At 40.3% G+C, this 20,722-nt stretch overlaps 2 protein-coding genes across 2 annotated transcripts; one reads left to right on the top strand and one right to left on the bottom strand.

Annotated features, from left to right (window-relative positions):
* Positions 1 to 2,945: 2,945 nt before the first annotated feature.
* LOC148890207 (fibroleukin) lies at positions 2,946 to 7,408 on the bottom strand. The gene is made up of 6 exons (XM_089010503.1): positions 6,891 to 7,408; positions 6,372 to 6,552; positions 6,155 to 6,232; positions 5,142 to 5,254; positions 4,771 to 5,033; positions 2,946 to 4,335 (listed from the first exon to the last, which is right to left on the bottom strand). The coding sequence occupies exons 1-6, from the start codon at positions 7,119 to 7,121 to the stop codon at positions 3,987 to 3,989; spliced, it is 1,215 nt and encodes a 404-aa protein (XP_088866629.1). The 5' UTR covers positions 7,122 to 7,408; the 3' UTR covers positions 2,946 to 3,986.
* A 3,405-nt stretch (positions 7,409 to 10,813) lies between these two features.
* LOC148890206 (ras-related protein rab7-like) lies at positions 10,814 to 20,536 on the top strand. Its single transcript, XM_089010509.1, has 6 exons — positions 10,814 to 11,137; positions 14,751 to 14,814; positions 15,286 to 15,412; positions 15,502 to 15,720; positions 17,280 to 17,408; positions 19,356 to 20,536. The coding sequence occupies exons 2-6, from the start codon at positions 14,762 to 14,764 to the stop codon at positions 19,449 to 19,451; spliced, it is 624 nt and encodes a 207-aa protein (XP_088866635.1). The 5' UTR covers positions 10,814 to 11,137; positions 14,751 to 14,761; the 3' UTR covers positions 19,452 to 20,536.
* The last annotated feature ends 186 nt before the right edge of the window (positions 20,537 to 20,722 follow it).

Genomic DNA, 20,722 nt, shown 5'->3' with positions numbered 1-20,722 from the left:
ATGACAAGTTGTCCGGTCAGTGTGCTTGTACTGCAAATGCACTTATTTTTCCAATGGATAATTTTCCAAGTAGCCCTGATAAAACAATATTCTGACATTTCCCTTGAAATGCCGTCTGCAGTTTGCTTCTTGGACACACTGACCTTTTGACATTTGACCTTTAAGTATAGTGCCCCCTTTGTTCAAAATAGATACTACAGGTTTGCTCTCCTAAATCTTGTCCCGATTCTGTAAATTATGTAAATAGCTGTTTAATGAATTTGAGAAATCAAGGCCTAAACGGTCAATTACATATCACAGTATTTAGAGCCGATGAAGTTGGGACCTTTCACTCGTTTGATTTTACCCATTTGATCGTATTTATCACATTCTCAGGCATCGTGTGATGTCCTTCCCTTTTCTATTATTAGTTGTTTTTTTCTTTACCTTTTGCGTTTTTACTCGATAACTTTAAATCGGTGATGAATGGTCGGCAATATTTTACTGTAAAAATACAGCAGGGTTTTGATGTAACTTTTGTTGTGCAACACTGCCATCTGCTGTTCAATTGGGGTGATGTTCTTCAGTGGTATCAAGCCTGTCCTGATGAGTGAGGGCCTCCAAGAAATGATATGTAAAGATGGAGAATGTTTTCATCTGTCATAATACTTATTATTATTGATGATTGCACGGTCACACTGCTATTTGAAACTCATGAAAGTTGACGGCATAAAAAGGACACAAATGTGTTGTGAGGTCCGACTTCCAGCATGATATTTAGTTGCATTTGTTATCGATAAATCCCTGTATATAGCACTGAGATCATTCGATAAGTCATAAATTTGTGAAATGAAGTAATAATAGGATATATTTACATCTATGAAGATAATTTGCATGGGAAATAAAAAAAAATATTTTGAAGTGATTTGTTAAGGTCACCGCAGAGGTTTTTTTTTTAATATTATTATTATGTATATTAAATGCACTTTTTTTGCAGACTACTGATTCAAAGATGTTATTGCTTTGAATGACAATTTAAAACGATCATTCTGACAAATATTGGGCACGGAGGTCACTCCCTGTCAGTTATTTTATCAGTAGGCCAAAAATAGTACGTATGGAGATGCGGAAGGTCTCTGTTTTCTTTCTGATATCTGTTTCAGTTAATGGGGGCATTAAAGAATGACACAAGCCACGAGGGGGGACTTCCCTTATGGGAGCTCAGAGCTTCTCAGAGAGATGTGCAAGCTAACCGCTGCCCAGCTTGGGCTTCCGGCTCTGGGGCAAACTTAGCACGGCGGTACCCCTCACAGCTCATAACGGTAACACTATCACCCCACTCCAGACACCGTACCAGGATACTGTGGTGACACAACTCGAGGCTGCTGTTCCTCCCTTGTCAAAAAGACTGATGGATACAGAAAGGATAAGAGGAGATGATAGGACGACTGATTGATATCTAACGACAACACAGAATAACGGATACCTAATAAAAAGGTGCGGGGTGGATTTAAAAAAAAAAGCATTAGTAAGCAATTAGAGAGGAAAAACGCCCCACAAGCTGAATCAGATATGATCGACACCTTTATCAGCACATCATTGATGACATGGAAAAGATGCAGCGGTTTTTGATTGACTGCTGCTTGTGAGTAGCGGCATTATGAGTACTTTTTATACTGATCTGAGCTAACGGTCGAAAGCACCCTAAATTAAACTGGATCTAGATCTATAAAAGTATAAGTTTGTCAAAAAAATGACTGATCCATTGCGGTTTCACATCAGAGCAATTCTCCATTATGCTCTTTGGCCACCAGGGGGCAGAAAATCCACCCCTCCTCTCTGGTGCTGTTTGGTTCAGTAGCAACCAAGAGCGAACTCAAAGAATTAAGATACTGGATGGAATGGTGTTGTAATTTTTTTACATTGACTTCTTATGTTGATTGTTTTTCTGTTTTTACGATTAGGTTAAACCAAATTGAGATTGTAATGTCAAAATCCTTTCTGCTGGTGCATGAATGTCCATTTAAATAAAGAAATGACCGGTATGTAGGTGTGAACATGAATGGCTGTTTGGCTCGATGTACCTTGTGATTAAATGGCTAACAGTCGAGACCCATTCTCCTAAAATCAGCTATAAACGTCTCAATTTCACCTGTGACCTTCAATAATAATAATAATAATAATAATAATAATAATAATAAATAATAATAATAATAATAATAATAATAATACATTTAATTTACAAGCGCCTTTGAAATCACCCAAGGACACTTAGTATAAACACAGATGAAAACAATCTGATTGATGAATGCCAATGGAAAAAAAACACCACTCTATAAAGTTCCAAAATTCTAATTTGAGTTCAATAATTGACAAGCACGGACAGAAAATTTACTCATGTTGTATCACTATCTCTGACATCGGGTCTGTTGAGAGGTATGTTTTATATATATATATATATGTGTGTGTGTGTGTGTGCGTGCGTGTGCGTATGTGTCTTTGTGCTTCAATCAAAGGCCGCTGAGCCAGCTTGGTTGTTAACAATAGACTCCCGTCCGGATGAAGGGACAGACATTTCATTGTGAACCTTGCTAAAATTGGCACAGCCATTCACACTCTCACTGACTATATGCACATGTACTTACGCTCGCACACACACACTCACATTTACACACACACGCCTCAAAGATTTGTATGAGGACCAGCCAGCAAGGGAAACACTCACTTAATGCCAAAGCAGGTGTAGTTTAGTACGGCCTGCAGCAACGGTGGATATATAAAAAGTCTACACCCCCCCCCCTGTGTAAATGGCAGGTTTTTATGATGTTAACATTTCAAAACCTTTTACCACAGTTATTTTGAGCTTTCACCAACAAATAAATAAACATACAAATAAATGAATGACTAAATAAATAAATCCTTAAGGGAAGCAAAGTCAAAATAAATAGAGAAGATTGTCTTTATTCTCTTGGAAGTGTGGTGGTGCATGTGTTCAATATCAATAGCAATGCTAATTCAATTACAGTATCACAGTGTGCTATTTTGAAATTACATTCTGGAATTTATTTCAACTATCCAAAATATCATTCATTTATTTCTGTGACAAGTCATAAAAGTGTTTTTTTTTTTTTCAAATAGAAAAGTACGTATACTATATACTTTAGATTTGGTTTTCTTCAACCAAAACTTAAACCTTTTCATTCGTCAATACATTGAGACCTCAACTTACAAACACCTTAACTTACAAACTTTTCGTCTTACAAACGTCAAATTTATGAAAATTAAACCTTATAATAAGCACTATTTTCATAATACACACCCACCACGGCTGGCGGAGTGATCTTCGGCGGAAGCACACGACCGAACAGCACCAGAGGTTAAGTTGCCAACAGTCCCTATGGAAGGTGACTCTCCTTCCATAAGCCATCAACGACCATCAAAAAGGTAAATAAAACGTTATTTTACAGCACAGTTTATTTCTTTAATTACAGTCCTCATGTAATGCCCCTCTCTTTCCAAACAGCAATTCCCTTTGACCGTCGACCTCCAACGCCATTCCATCAAGCCATAAATGACCATCACAAATGTAAATAAAGTGACTTTATGATAAAATATATTTATTATATACTCTATATTATATATTTCTTTCATGACAATACAATAGTACATTTATTATACATAGAATAAGGTATGTTGTGTGTAGTTTTAAGGCTTATTTAGTTGAAAAGTATATTTTATAGAAACCCGGGAACGGATTATTCGCATTTTAATGGTTTCCTATGGGAATTTTTTTTTTGAGATACACACTTTTCGCCTTACACACTCTTTCTGGGAACCAATTAAGTTCGTAAGTTGAGGTCTCACTGTAATGATAACCGGCAACCCGATATCATAATGATGTATGATCACTGCAGTGACCGCTGTCCCTGAAAGGGTTAAAATACATTAAGCAAACATTGTCAATGCAATTTTTATGCAGCTCATTTTGAACGTAACTACCCCCTACCCTAACTTTCCGATGAACCGACAAAATTCCGTGGTCTCATCTTCATCTCAACGCTCTTGAAGGAGTACCGTTCGCCAGTTCGCCCGTCAGTCAGGATGTACCACGTCCCCCAGTAGATACCGTTCGTCACACCTCTGTAGCGGCCCCAGTAGTAGTGCCCGTTCAGGTTGGCGGCCAGGCAGGCATCAAACCACCAGCCCGCACCGTAGTAGTGACCACAGTGTCCGGCAACGTAGCGGTCGTGATCTCTGTCAGTGGTGCTGAAAAATCTGCCGTCGTGGTTGTAACGTTTGCTGTAGCTTAATGCGTTGCCAGCATCGCCAGAATACTCACGGGATGTTAGGCGGTACCTGGAGGCAGCAAAGAACATTGTAGTCAGATGTCCGAGGCATTCTTTTCACAATTTGAAGTATCTTATTGTGGTTGTGTCAGTCACATGCTGTGACCTTGAGAGTTTTGAAAGGCACTTATAAATGAAATGTATTATTATAGTTATTATCATCATTATTATTATTATTATTATTATTATTATTATTATTATTAGTAGTAGTAGTAGTAGTAGTAGTAGTATTATTAAAGGCTAATTCTAATCCGATACAAGTCATTTTGAGTTGCAGCAGATATCATTTATATACAATATGAATAGTTTGGGGCCGAGCACATACCCCTGGGGCACCCCATGTGTGATCTTTAATTGATTTGATTGTAAGTTGTCGAACTGCAAATACCGCTATCAGTTATCTAACTTTGTTTGTTTTTAGAAAAAAAAATATGTTGTGTCGCACCTCTGGGCCTCTGCGGCTACTTTAAAGTTATTGTAGGTAGCGTGGCGCCTCTGCTGATGCCAGTCTTCCAGCTCTATACGAAGCTGGTGTAGGCCGGTAGACGTGACTGCGTGCAGTGCCGCGTTGCCCAGCCAGTGCTCCCCTTGCGGATTGCCAAAGCCTTCCCGGTATTCCTGCCATGTCCTGTTGAAATCTACTGAGCCGTCCTGACGATTCTGGATCACCGTCCACCCGCCTCCCGTCGTCACCATGTCACATTTAGCCTGAGCCAAAACAAAGACTTTGATATTGCAAAGCCCGGGTCTAAAAGAAGCATGGGTACGGCGGGGGGTCCGCATGCGTGTTTAACGAGGGTGGTAGATGTGAAATACCTCCAGTACTGGTCTGCGCGGGTCAGGTTGAATGGTGTAGATACCGTTCTCTTTGATCCCCAGTCTGTAAATCTCTGCACAGTCCTGAGGATGCAACCTTTCCAAAGGCGCGACTGAGAAGCACAGTTCCATTTTATTCCACGACTTTGTCAAACTATCACCGTCACCGTAAGAACCACCACAGTATTTGCATTTCTCAGCTGTCACTTGTGCTTTTAACTCATTCACTGCCAGCCGATGTGCAAAAATGTGTCCACTCGAATTCCAGGACCCACAGAAGATTGAGTTTTCGGACGACATAAACATGCAATGCAGCGTATGAAACCTTAGACTCTCTTCTTTCATCAGAACAAAAGAGTTAATTCCTAAATTATATGGGTCTGGAGTTATCTGAAGTTGAATGGGGGGTGCTGTCCAAAATACAATGTAATACATACATTTTGGTTTATATAGCGCTTTAACAACAGATGAAGCTGGAAAAAGCCATAACGTGGAAAAAAGGGTAAATACTGCCCCCTTGTGGAAAGAAAAAACATCTGAGTCCATGGCCCGCGCTTTATCAGCACCCAAACAAGAAAAAAACTAAACCCGAAAACATTCGTGAAGTACGCTCTACGTCACAGGTGTCAAAGTCAAGGCCCGCGGGCCAAATCCGGCCCGCCACATCATTTTTTTCGGCCCGCGAAAGCAAATCAAACTTGTTAAATTCCATGATGATTGCTAAAATCTGAGCCAAAATTTCATATTTTTGGATGTCAACCACAATAAAAGTCATTATTCTTGACTTCAGATTTGAAAGTGAGTTATTCATTAATTTGCTGTGTGCTCTATATGTAATATTTGAAGGGATTTAAACATTCTAATGGATTCCCCAAATTCATAACGGCCCTCGAGAGGAAACCATAACTACAATGTGGCCCGCGGCAAAAAATGACTTTGACACCCCTGCTCTATGTCATATTTTCAATTCCCGAATAAATTCGTGAATGGCAGTGAATGAGTTAGGTTGTCACCTGTCGGAGGTTGATGCGTAATGCTCTTCAGGAAAAGAAGCAGGTCTTTCTCCTTCTCTCTTCCCACGGCTGCAGCCTCTGTCGAGGCAAAAACACATTTGGTTATCAGAATCAGAATCATTTTTATTGGCCAAGTATGTCGGACACACGAGGAATTTGTCTCTGATAGAACACGCTGCACTAGTATCATCATAAAAAAAGACATGACAGCGCTAACCCAGTCGTTTAGCCATGGCCCCAAGGGCTCGGCTGTGACAATGGAGGTCACACTCTGTCAGCACGGCTGCCATTAGCGCCAAGATGGCCCCCAGAGAGTTGCTTTCCTGTCCAATCCAAGCTCCCCCTGTTTCCTGCATGCAGCGCTGCAGCTGAACCAGTCGTTCTTTCACACCTTTGTCCTGTAAAGACAAAGTATTTTTATATATGTCAGTCATTATGTTGTCATGGTTAATGTGTCAGTATTCAAAACACACCCAACGAGTGTTTTACGACACTCTCAGGCTCATCTCTTACACTTGCATCAACCGCGTCGTCCCACATGCACCTGTTGTCGCCTGAACTCAATGGAAAGCATAAAAGGAGGACATTTATGAAGCCAAACGAATTTTTATCTTTGTTCCATTACATTTCGCGGGCCTTCTGTTTTGTTAAACAAAAAGAATCATCTAGTCTCATACTCCAAATCCAAGAACTCCAAGTCTGACCTCAATGCAAAAAGAAGCTATCACTCACTCACCTGCGGCTGAACCGGAAAAAAGTCCGGCTTGTTCCAAGGTGCATCGGAGATGGCCTGAAGCGAGACTCCCTTTCGGCAGACTCGTTGACCCTCACACGCGCCCGTCCCCATTCCAGTATCAGATGGGATGGATGCCGCCGCTAGATTGTCCCTGCAGGGAGGTTGAGTGCATTCTGAAGATGCACCACGGGAGAGTAACGCTCCCGCGTATATTGACAAGAGTGCAAGCATTCCTAGTGAACCAAGAGGAGTTATGAGCGAACGGCGATGTTGCTTCTGGAGGTCGACGGGTGATTGTCCAACTTGGAGGTTTTTGTCCTGTTGCTATTGATCTCACGCACTCTTGTCACATTTCAGGAAGTGGCTCTTGATGTAGTGTTTCCTGGATGATTCTTTGATTTGAAATGGTTCTATTGTTGTCCTCCGGTGTCCCGTTTGCTCTAAACAGTTTTTGTCATCTCACTTTGGATCTTTTACTGCTGAGTGCATCTCCGTTTTGGTCATCCTCTTTCTCCTGCTGTCACCCTTTGGCTCAGATCGCGAGACCGTTCTGCAGCCCTTTTTTGCTGCCTGATACACGAATACACCCACCCCCTGATAAACATGCTCCCCCTCCCCCTACACACTCATGCACCAGTATCCCAACTTCTTTTGTAATTGAATGTACTCTTTTTTTTATTTTAAGAACTTGCACAAAAAACAAACATCAGGATCCTGATACATTTTACATTATTTAAATCTAATTGTAAAAATCGTCACATTTACTCAATTATATTTTGTAAAGTGGTTGCCTTTCATAAAATCATCTGAATCCACATACGTTTTTAAGTAGACCACACATCTGCTGCATTTTCCGGTGTATAAGGCGCCCTGGAGTATAAGGCTTTTTCCATATACAGTGAGACCTCAACTTACGAACTTAATTGGTTCCCAGACAGAGTGTGTAAGGCGAAAAGTGTGTATCTCAAAAAAAAAATCCCATAGGAAACCATTAAAATGGGAATAATCCGTTCCCGGGTTTCCATAAAATATACTTTTCACCTAAATAAACCTTAAAACTACACAGAACATACCTATTCACATTTGTACAGATGACGGCTGAAGAAACCTTCTCATCGATGGACCACTCCTGTACGACTGAGAGCTTACACAGACATACCTTATTCTATGTATAATAAATGTGCTATTGTATTGTAATGAAAGAAATACACTGCATTGTATCATAAAGTCACTTTATTTACATTTGTGATGGTCATTTATGGCTTGATGGAATGGCGTTGGAGGTCGAAGGTCAAAGGGAATTGCTGTTTGGAAAGAGAGGTGCATTACATGAGGACCGTAATTAAAGAAATAAACTGCTGTAAAATAAAGTTTTATTTATCTTTTTGATGGTTGTTGATGGCTTATGGAAGGAGAGTCACCTTCCATAAGGACTGTTGGTAACTTAACGTCTGGTGCTGTTCGGTCGTGTGCTTCCGCCGAAGATCACTCCGCCAGCCGTGGTGGGTGTGTATTATGAAAATAGTACTTATTATAAGGTTTAATTTTCATAAATTTAACATTTGTAAGACGAAAAGTTTGTAAGATAAGGTGTTTGTAAGTTGAGGTCTCACTGTACAAGGTACACCGGAGTGTAAGGCGCACCTTCAGTGAATGACAAAAGTTTTCCAAATATAATATATAAATATATAGAAAATTTCCATATATAAGGCATACCACATTATAAGGCGCGACAGTAGAGGCGTGGGTTAAGCACGACTTCTTCTACAAGGCGGAAATGGAGTCGGTGGCTGCTGACAGTAGTTGCAAGACCTGTCGTGGCTGAATATTACTTCATATATAAGGCGCACCTGCGAATAAGGCGCAGGTTCATCTTTTAAAGAAAATCAAGGCTTTTGGGTGCACCTTATACACAGGAATATATGATACTTATCAAAAGGGGCAGTTAACGTCTTTTAAACGTTGCTTCACCATCATATACGCTTACTTTTGATGCTTTTTCTCTCTGTGCTCAAGTTTAACAAGTACTAAAGGATACATTATTTTAAAAAGGTTAAATGTTCTGCCTGTATTTTATATTGTTATTGTTGTGAGCCTTAAAGGGGCTGTATATGTTGTTTTAGTCAATTTACATGTTCTTCGATTTATCGGTTACCAGAATTTTCTACCGGCAAATATAAAAATCATTTTAGGCCTGGAAAAAAAATCTGATTGGTCAGGGCACAGTTGAAAGTTACTTCTTTTCATTGCTGCCTTTCTTGAACGGTGTCTTAGTTTTGCTCATCTATATTGAAGATGAAGAAATGCAGCAGATGCTTCAAGAATTTGGCTTTATTAGCCTCATGTTTGTGGGTATCTTCTCACTCACCTTCTTTTGTTTTTTTGTTGACAAATGGAATTCCAGGTGGTCATAAAGACGATCTTGAATAGGTGACGTAAGTAGGAATTTTTCCCCAAAACACCAAGTGGAAACTGTTACAAAGAACTCTGCACACCCGCAAACAAGGTGTACAAACAGTAGTGACAAATGGACATTCAGCTGAAGAAAAAGTACCAGTCCTGTGGTACAAAAATCGTCCTTAACACATGAACAATTTCGAGACTATCATATTTTATATTTGATTGAGGTACAGTGAAACCTCAACTTACGAACTTAATTGGTTCCCAAACAGAGCGTGAAAGGCGAAAAGTGTGTATCTCAAAAAAACATTTCCCATAGGAAACCATTAAAATGGGAATAACCCGTTCCTGAGTTTCCATAAAATATACTTTTCAACTAAATAAGCCTTAAAACTACACACAGCATACCTTATTCTATGTATAATAAATGTGCTATTGTATTGTAATGAAAGAAATACACTGCATTGTATCATAAAGTCACTTTATTTACATTTGTGATGGTCATTTATGGCTTGATGGAATGGCGTTGGAGGTCGAAGGTCAAAGGGAATTGCTGTTTGGAAAGAGAGGCGCATTACATGAGGACTGTAATTAAAGAAATAAACTGTGCTGTAAAATAAAGTTTTATTTGCCTTTTTGATGGTCGTTGATGGGAGAGTCACCTTCCATAAGGACTGTTGGTAATCTCAGGTGCTGTTCGGTCGTGTGCTTCCGCCGAAGATCACTCCGGCAGCCGTGGTGGGTGTGTATTATGAAAATAGTGCTTTTTATAAGGTTTAATTTTCATAAATTTGACGTTTGTAAGACGAAAAGTTTGTAAGTTAAGGTGTTTGTAAGTTGAGGTTTCACTGTACTCTGATTTGAAGTGGCAGATCTGATTGTTTTGCGTCATGTAATTTTTTTTCCCACCAGGTTAATTACAGACAAAAACGAGTCAGTTTTTTAAGCTGTCATCAAAGACTCATCGCTTTGCAGTAACATTTTCTTTGAAACCTTGAGAAAAAAACTTTTCTTATTGTCACAGAAAACCGTCAGAGCGCTCCAAATGTATCGAAAATAAAGGACCGGTACTGTGCAGGTAAGATAAGCAAGTGGACACTGCCGCCAAGTGGTGGTAAGGAGGCAATATCAAGTCCAGTCACGCGGTCCTGATCTGATGCAAACATCCTACTGTCCATTGCGATGCACCCTATTCGAGACAGCGCTGGAATTCTGACGTCATTTTTATTTCGTTATTTTTTTTAAATAGATACCTATCATATTCACTGTTTTTATGTTTCCCTTACTATCTATCTATCTATCTATCTATCTATCTATCTATCTATCTATCTATCTATCTATCTATCTATCTATCTATCTATCTATCTACCCGACCGTCCATCCGTCCGTCCGTCCATCTATCCGTCCATCCATCGATCCGTCCATCCATCCATCCGTCCGTCCGTCCGTCTATCCGCCCGTCTGTCGAAATGAGCACACGTCACTCGCCGTGACGTCACAGTGGGCGGGGTTTTGGAGGAGGAGGAGGAAGTGAAAGGGGAAGCGAAGATTCAAGAGGGGAGCATATATTTAGCTTGTTCGTCGGCTAGCCCTCCGACGAAGTGCCAAATTTGCTTAGTGAGGATTAGTTACCGGTTTCGTTTCTGATAAATTTTGTTTTTTTTTTTTCTTTCCAAAAGAAGTTAATTCTGTCACAACAACAACATCGAGTTTGGCAAAGATTTTGGTGCCGGTGAGGTCGCTGACGTAGGGCCCAGTTAGCTGTCAGTGATCAACAATAGCTAGCTTGTTAGCCTAGCCAGCACATACCGCCGGTAAGAGGACAAATTCCACGTAACAAACGAAAAGTAAGTATGGTCATTTTTCGATTGTGAAATGTTGAGTTAAAAGAAAGAATAGTTACTCTGTTGCGACTAATCCGAATAGGGACCTGTTTGTGAAAAACAAGACCGCCTCTGGGCCCCACTTGATCAAGAAAGACGACAGGATTAAATCGAGCATTCTTCGAGATATTACACAGAATATGACGGATGCGTCCACGAAAAAAAAAACGAGTCACGAGCTCGTTCCTTCTGATGTGATTTAACGCATTTTAAACCCAAATCTTGGAAACGGCCTCGATACTGTTGCCAGGAAGACTTTTTTCCTGTGCTTGTCAGATTTGTGCTCAGCCGTGACTCACGGGGTTCACGTCGATACACGCCGCTCACTCCAAGTTACACAATAATTTACCAACCTGAAGGACAACACCTGGCGACGATCATGTTTTGATCCATAGAGGCACAGCCCTGTCATTTCAATGCTTAGACTCAATTTACAGAGCAAGAAGCTCACGTGGTGTGTTGTGCCTTATTTGGATTTGACTGCAGATTTCTGATTTTAGCTATTTGAATCCAGAAATGATTTCCATCTGCCGTGGTTGATATTTTTTTCGTTATACGATGGAGTAGCATAGATATTTCGTGGGTTTGAGGATCACATGCTGGTGTACAAATTACACAGTGAGCATGAGCTCTTGCTCCAGCATGAGCTCAAGCAAATTGAAATATTTCTCCCAGTTACCGACATGGTTGTCTAACATTTGCCCCCTTTGCTCTCTAAGCTACCATAGATAACAAACCAAAGTCAAACACTCATTTTTTTAACAACTATGTCACATGGGAAGGGAGGAGGGTTACTGAACATTAATCAACATGAATGCATCCTGCAAATCCAGTTTCCCTTATGATATGAATAGAATATACATCATACAATTTAACATGTTTAAATGGGATAAAGGGTTGAAACTACCCTGAGCTGTGAGCTACGTGACCGAACATTTTTTCAAGCGGATTTTATCATTGAAAATGTTTTTTTATAAAACAAACTGATATTTGAAGACAATAATGTCTGAATGAATGTGTAGCTAAATGCGTATCTTAAAGCAACACATTTAGACAGATACTGATTTTTTTTTCAGAGGAATGCTAACATTTGGGAGAGTTATATTGTAATATTGACAATTAAAAAAAATGATTAATTTTTTTATGGTCCCTTAAAACAACAGTAAAGATATAAATTGCAAGCAGAACATTTGACTCAACTTTACTTAGTTTATGGGTATTTATCTTGACTCAGCTGTATTCATAGAATATTTTGAAACAACCACCACTTTGTGTTGTGGTGTATTCATGTGGAAAAGAAAAACAAAATCTGAGGTCTGCTGATTTTCACGGCGCTAATATCAGCCACTTATATCGGTTGACTGGTTTATCTGACAGGCCCTAATAGTGCTCGTAGGCATATATCCTTTATCCCTGGTGAAAAATAACTACTTCAGCCACTTGTTGAGTGACTTAATTGTAGTAGAAGAACCAAAATAAGGAAGTATATAGTTCTCTACTCATTTTCAATGATTTTCACACTGAAGTGAAAGGAATAAAAAGAACCTCTTAAGGCATTGTGCAGATATATTGCCGAGATCAATTTCAAAATAAGAATAGAAATGGGAATTTGGAATGGATTGGATTTACCTTTATTAGTCTCTCAATGGAGACATTTACATTTCACAGCACCAAAGTTATAAAAAGAAAGAAACAAGTCAAGAAACAAAATACAGAAGCTGCTGGAAAGGCAGCCACTCTCGCGGCGCCATCTTGAAGTCAAAAGAACAAAAAAGTTTCCAATAGAATACATCTGTGTAGTGGCCGTAACAAAGCACTTTAGGATGTTAAATGTAAAATACAACCGAACACACTATCGAACTTCCTACGATACAATTGGAAGTACATACAGATACATACAGATATAGAATACAGATACAATTGGAAAAACTGTTCCTTTGCCGTTAGAAGTTGTCACAGATGAAAAGGCAGAAAATCAAAATCTCCTTTCGCTCCTTTCAGACACTTCCCGATCATAATGTATGACATCACACACATGCGTTACAAGCTAGCTATGAAAATAAGCAAACTGTAGCCTCCGTTGACAAACGCCGAGATCGGTATCAATTCTCCTGTAACAATTCAAGCGCAGACGCTCCATTGATTTCCAAATAAACATCCGCTCTGACGCTTCATCATCAATCTATCCAGACGCTCCAACGCAGACCGTCCAACATGATCTCCATTGAACAAAAACGATCTTCATCAAATTTGACAAATGTCACGGCCAAAACGCTGCGAACAGTCCACATCGGGCCCAGACAAAGGACAACAAACGCCATCTGACAAAAAAAAAACTGATATTTGAATTGATTACTTTTCCGGCAGAGTCAATACGCTTGTGTTGGACTAGAGATTAACTGACGGCAAGGAATGTGAAGTGAATGCTGCAATCGCATTGAGAGACTAAAGATGTTAAATTTCAGTCTTTTGTCAGACTCAATTTTACGCTGTTCTGTTGGTATTTAAACAAGGACAAAAATGAGGTAAATTACATCTTGCCTCATACGTAACGGCCATTTCCGACACAAGTATTACGGGACAACTTTTCTGTTAGTTTTACCGCTGGTTCTTTCTTTCTCCTCCCACAAATTGTTGTTGTTTCAATCAGTGGACATAATTCTGACATGAAGTACTTCTAGTCAAGTGTGACTTGACTTGGGGAGAAGAGGAGGAGGGATGTTTTCCTCGTGATTTGTCCCACGACTTACAAAGCACATGACTGTTTTTCTCAGCTGATTGGTCCAGGTCTCTCTCTCTCTCTCTCTCTCTCTCTCTCTCTCTCTCTCTCTCTCTCTCTCTCTCTCTCTCTCTCTCTCTCTCTCTCTCTCTCTCTCTCTCTCTCTCTCTCTCTCTCTCTCTCTCCCTCTCCCTCTCCCTCTCCCTCTCTCTCTCAATCTCTGTCTGTCTCTTTCTCTCTCAATCTCTGTCTGTCTCATTCTCTCTGAATCTCTGTCTGTCTCTCTCTGAATCTCTCTCTTTGTGTCTTTCTCTATCTCTCTCGTTTAGAATCTCTCTCTCCCCTGTCTCTGTCTCTCTCTGTGCGTTTCTCTCTCTCTCTCTCTCTCTCTCTCTCTCTCTCTCTCTCTCTCTCTCTCTCTCTCTCTCTCTCTCTCTCTCTCTCTCTCTCTCTCTCTCTCTCTCTCTCTCTCTGTTTCTCTCACTCTCTGCCCCTCTGTGTGCCTCTCTTGATGTGTGTGTGTGTGTGTGTGTCTCTCTCTCTTACTGTGTTTCTCTCCCTCTCTGTGTGTTTCTCTCTCTCTCTGAATCTCTATTTATCTCTTGTCTGTCTTTCTCTCTCTTTGAATCTCTTTGAATCTCTCTATCTCTTGTCTGTCTCTCTCTCTCTCTCGTTTTCTCTCACTCTCTGGCCGTCTCTCTCTTTCTGTCTCTCTCTATCTGTGTCTCTGTCTCTCTCTCTCTCTGTTTTCTTTTGTTCCACTGCCTTTGAGTTAAACATCCAAAATGTGTTCTGTTAACATGATTTCCCCCTACCCCCAGAGATCATGGCAAACCTTGTTCTTCTTTTGTCATTTAGCTCTTTGAAGAATGACCTCCAGGAAGAAAGTTCTCTTGAAAGTCATCATCCTCGGAGATTCCGGGTTAGTTGTACTTTTTTTTTTTTCATTGTTGTCACGTCGAATCCTTATATGGATGCGTTCAATAATGACATGAGATGACCACAGGTAGAGCCGGTCAAAGCGGCTCAACATAGCCCTTCTAATGTTGGCAAAAATCATTAGCAGGCATGTGTTGAAGGGGATGGGGAAACACCCACCCAAAAAAACATAAACATAAATGTGACAGAAATCCGATATTGTGTCTATTTTTTGCCAGTTGATAAAACACTCCCTTACCCGCAGCGACTTTAAAGCTTGTACGGGCAAATGACACGATTGCGAATAGCGCAAAAATCCTAATGTGTGTTGTTTTGAAAGCCTTGTCGAAGCACATTTAGCTTTAATGACATCCTTCATTGTTTTTAAGGAAGAATTCTTGTCTGCGTGGCACATTTTGATTTGACCCCAATCGAGCACCTCGCACTATCGTGCTTGTCTATTGTGTCCCACCAGGGTTGGAAAGACGTCTCTCATGAACCAGTATGTGAACAAAAAATTCAGTAACCAGTATAAAGCAACAATAGGCGCCGACTTTCTGACCAAGGAGGTGATGGTGGATGACCGGCTCGTTACCATGCAGGTTTGTTGTTACTTCGTCATCTCATCCCCTTGCAGCTAACAGTGCAAGTCACGGTTTATTGAGTTGTTGGTCTCCATTTGCTTCTTCAGATCTGGGACACGGCAGGTCAGGAGAGGTTCCAGTCGTTGGGGGTGGCATTCTACCGCGGAGCAGACTGCTGCGTGTTGGTGTTTGACGTGACCGCACCCAATACCTTCAAAACTCTGGACAGCTGGAGGGATGAGTTCCTGATCCAGGCCAGCCCCAGAGACCCTGAGAACTTCCCATTTGTGGTGCTCGGCAATAAGATCGACTTGGAGAACAGACAGGTCGGCAGGCATCTGGGATGATGGGCAACTAGCTCATTGTTGGTCTAAAATATAGGTTATACGACGGGTTCCAAATTTTTAACATTTGAAACATTTTTCTGAAAGTTATGGCAATACAATACGATAAATAGTGATTTATAGAGCGCTGTCACAACAACTGAAGCTGTAACAAAGTGCTTAACAAAATATTTTGATATAAAGTAAAATAATAAACAACAACATACAATCAACTAGATTGTCTTTAAATTAGTATTTTGCACTTCATCTTAACTCATTCACTGCCATTCATAAATTTATTCTGGAATTGAAAATATGACAGAGCTCCATTCCCAAATTTGTTCAGGTTTTGTTTTTTCTTGTTTGGGTGCCGATAAAGCACTGGCCAAACCTTTAGCAATGTTTTTTTTTCACTTCCACAAGAGGGCAGCATTTCCCTTTTTCCATGTTAGCGCTTTCCGTTTCAGCTGTTGTTAAAGCGCTCTATAAACCAATATGTATGTATTGCATTGAATTTTGGATAGCCGCCCTCATTTCAAGCTCATATAACTCCAGATCCATATAATTTAGGAATTAACTGTTTTTTTTTTCTGATGAAAGAGAGTCTAAGGTTTCTTATGCTGAATTGAATGTTTATGTTGTCCTAAAACTCAATATTCTGTTGGTCCTGGAATTCGAGTAACAATGACAAAAACCTTGGCACTGGAGTGGACACATTTTTCCGCATCGTCTGGCAGCGAATGAGTTAACTTCCGATGGAAATCGACCCTAAATTGCGGTGGCACCATTTCCAGCCCTTTTTGTGACCCAACTTGCGGCATCGCACCAGAGTATGCCACTGTAAAACCCAACAAGTTGAAAGTACTCAACTTTTTTATGGCAACTGATTACGTCAACATTTTTGAGTACAGTTTACTCAAAAGTTTTGAGTAACCTATACAGGTTACTCAAAACAGGTTACAGGTTACTCAAAACTTTTGAGTAAACTGTACTCAAAAATTTTGACGTAATCAGTTGCCATAAAAAAATTGAGTACTTTCAACTTGTTGGGTTTTACAGTGTGAGAAAGCAGCACAAAGGGCGGCATTTCCAAAGAGACACTCAGATGCTGAGTGTAAAATGCTTCCCACTGTTCAGATTAGCTGTTGAAACATCGCTTGATGAGTCGACAGCCTTAAAATCCACTTTAACAGTAAATATTGGACTTGGGAGCCACCACGATGCTAGTAAACAAGCGGCAAAACTGCCACCTCAGCTGTTCGAGTCGTTTACTTGTCTGATTTCAGCGTATTCTGATTGGTTCAATTCACACGCAAAGGTGGTGTGATGTGAGAGCGGTTGTTTTTAGATTGTGATAGACTGGCGACCAATCCGGGGTGTATAATCACATCAATGGGGATAAACCGTTTCGAAAATGGAAGGATGTGTAACCACAGTGTGAAAGGGGCTTAAAGATTAACAGCAGAACAGGTTTTGCCCAAGCTTTGAGCTGCTCTTACCGCTTTTTTTCTTGTAATCGTTCCCCTCGTCTGAATGTCCGCCTTGTTCTCGTCGACTCGCAGGTAACCACCAAAAGGGCTCAGGCTTGGTGCCAGAGTAAGAATAACATTCCCTACTTTGAGACCAGCGCCAAAGAAGCCATCAACGTTGAGCAGGCTTTCCAGACTATCGCACGCAACGCCCTCAAACAGGTGGGTGGCTGGCACAATTCCTGGATTATTTGTATGTATGTACTTTTATTTTTATCAGAGATGGTCAATATATGACTGGTGAACACACTGATTTCACTCAAAGTGACCTACTAACTCTGTGGCTTCAATTTTAAAATGAGTTTGTGACACGGTACATCATATTTCATCCATTGCACTTGAAATGTCATCATCGGTCTGATCTGAGTAGAATTTGCAGGCGGTTCACGAGATTGTCATCCTTTTTTTTTTTTACTTTAAATGGCTGGCATGACTCTTATTCTAACTCCTTGGGCTGTACGATAGTCTATGTCACACTGAGTATGTGGTATCAGTGTTCGTGTCGGACCTTTTTTAACTCATTCACTGCCATTCCCGAATTTATCCAGGAATTGAAAAGCATGATGTGGAGCGTCATTCCTAAATTTGTTCGGGTTTTGGTTCTGGTCAGATCTCTGGCTGGGATTTTCCCCCTAGAACAGTGGTCTCAAACTCAATTTACCCAGGGGCCGCTGGAGGCAGAGTCTGGGCCGTATCAGGATTTCCATAAGAATCACAGATAAAACATTCCAATGTTCTCGAAATCTTTATTAATACACAAAAAAATGAATTAAATGAATAAATGGAAAAATGAATAAAAAATAAATTAACCAGTAATAAATAAAATAATTATAATGATCATACGGCAGATACAGACAACAGAAAAAAAAACACAGGAAAACTTAATTATTTTAATAAAGTTTCAAATATCCGTATTCACAGTTCTTTAACCTTTAACTTTCTTAACATAAAGAAAATATTGAACATGAACTGTCCTAAACATGGCTTCTCTTGCCTACTCGTTCAGCTACACACACACACAGTTTCATTCATATCAATCATGCGGGCCGCACTAACATTAATCTTTCATATCAAGGCGGGCCGCAAAATATTATTTCTGGGGCCGCTTTTGGCCCCCGGGCCTCGAGTTTGAGACCACTGGTCTAGAACCAAATAAGGTCGGCTTGTACTTTTTTTCTGATGGAAAAAAAGAGTGTAAGGTTACTTACGCTGAATGAAATGTTTATGTAGTCCTGAAACTCAATCTTTTGTGGGTCCTCCAATTTGAGTGAAAATGACAAAAACCCTGGCACTGGAGTGGACATATTTTTGCACATTGTCTGGCAGTTAATAAAGATGTAGAAAGTATGGGTAATCTAACAAGTGAAGTGGGTCATCTCAATAAATTATCAAAAGTATTTTTTTATTATAGTTTAATTATTTCGTTGTCTTTTTTTCTTGGGGGTCTTTCTTAGCGTCTTGTATTGCTGGCCAAAAATTTGATTTGCAAGCAAGGTTTAAGTTTGCTCTTGCTCAAGATGGGGAGAGAAAAAAAAAGTGCTGACCGTCCACCTCATTAAAAGTGTTCCCAAGGAGTGCCCACACTCATACAGAACACAAAACAAACAACCCAACAGGTGGGGCTCACTAGGCCACACCCCTTAAAGTCGAAGGAAAGTCCAGAATGTTTTGTTTTGCTGTGTCTCCATTGCATTCTGCTATCTTTGGGTCACAGCCAATTGTGGTTCATCTGTTTTCTGGTCATGTGACAATTGCAAGCTGAACTCTTAGGCACTATGATGTCCTTTTCGGTCAATGGCCGCCCGCTGAGATGAATACAAATTGGAGGATTGTGCAACTTAATTCAATTTAGGGATGAGGTGGCATTTCAGTTCACCCTTTCTGGAAACACAGGTACCATATTTTCTGGAGTATACGGCGCACCTTCAACGAATGCCATTTAAAAACCTTTTCTATACATAAGACATTATGAGGCGCATGATCAGCTTTTGAGAAATCTTTTCATTTAGGTGCGCCTTATCGTGCAGAAAATACGGTAAAAGTGATGAGCGTATTTGTGCTTTTGCGACTTCCACGACCGCTGACTTATTTCATTTCTTTCATTGGTAGGAGAGCGAAGTGGAGCCGTATAACGACTTCCCGGAGCCCATAAAACTGGATCGGAACGACAGACCGAAATCACCCGGCGCAGGTGGCTGCTGCTGAGGGACGACCTGGAACATCTCCTCTTGGCTTTCGGCGGATATGTCACACCTGCACCTCGCTCCCAGGGAACAGCCTTTCCCTGCAAGTCTTCCTCCTTCATTTCATCCTCCTCACGCAATAAGAAGCCACTCACGGACGTACCGTCTCCCCTCTCTCACATGAATTCAAAAGTATTCTGATAAACTTGGTGTCCGAAGAGCACACAAGAGGAGAACGGTACCCCCAAACACACCTCCTGCCCATCCCTCTCCTCTCCACGAGCACTCCGCGGTGAGCCATCAACTTGTTGAACGGGATGACGGCGCCATGTTGAAAAAAACCAATTGGGATCGTAAACTGGAGCGGTTGATGCTTAGTAATGTGTGATGTTGGCTAAGCTCAGCATCCCAATGAAAGCCTTTTAGCCTTTTTTTCTGTTCTCTTTCCATTGCCTGTCAAAAGTAATCGTCTTGAACTATATGTCGACTTATCCTTGTATATATATAAATTACGTATATATTTGAATTGGTGGATATTACATCTCAAGCCAATCTGAAACATTTGTTTGTTTTGCACTTTCTTGCCTTGATATGATCTAATTGTAGAGGGATGACTGATTTTGGACAACATCTGCCACTAAATACATGCCTTTCCTGTGAGGGTAATATATAAATATATTTCTTTTCACTTTTTCCTTGTTAAAATGCCCCCGTTGAACACGTTGATTGTATGGCCTCCTTCAGTATCGACTTTTAACTGCTTCTCACTTCTGCTAGTAAAACATTGATTGGACTTCTCCTTTCACCGCTTTTTGTGTTCTTCTAACAATGCTACCAAATGACTAAAATATGATGCGTCACTCACATTTTGCTCTTCTCACTTATCTGCTTGTAGCTCAGGTCGGCCAAGTACTAAATATTTTTAATGGATTGTGTGTTACGGTGTGTAGACAAGTCAAATGGCTGATGGATGGAAGCCTATGTGACAACAAAATATCCATCTTTCCGCCGTGGTATTATTCCTTCTTGTAGAAACAAAATCACTGCAATGCCAATAATGTTGTCAATGGGAATTTGAACATCAAATAAAACTCTTGAATATATCGACTTTTAGTCTGCCTTCACAGATTCTCGCATGGTTTAATTAAGGATTTTTTTCCACTCATGTTAAAGGTTGAATACAATAAATGTATTATTGTCTATTAGCTACAAAAAAAAGTTAGCCCGTGGCTGTAAAGTGTCCTTGAGAGTTTTGAAAAACGCTTAGAAATTAAATGTTTTATTATTATTAGC

This window comes from Hippocampus bargibanti, linkage group LG12 (genome assembly GCF_051943395.1).
Source record: "Hippocampus bargibanti isolate YZ-2025 linkage group LG12, ASM5194339v1, whole genome shotgun sequence".
NCBI classification, from domain to species: domain Eukaryota; kingdom Metazoa; phylum Chordata; class Actinopteri; order Syngnathiformes; family Syngnathidae; genus Hippocampus; species Hippocampus bargibanti.
This window is presented reverse-complemented; position numbering and strand designations above follow the sequence as displayed.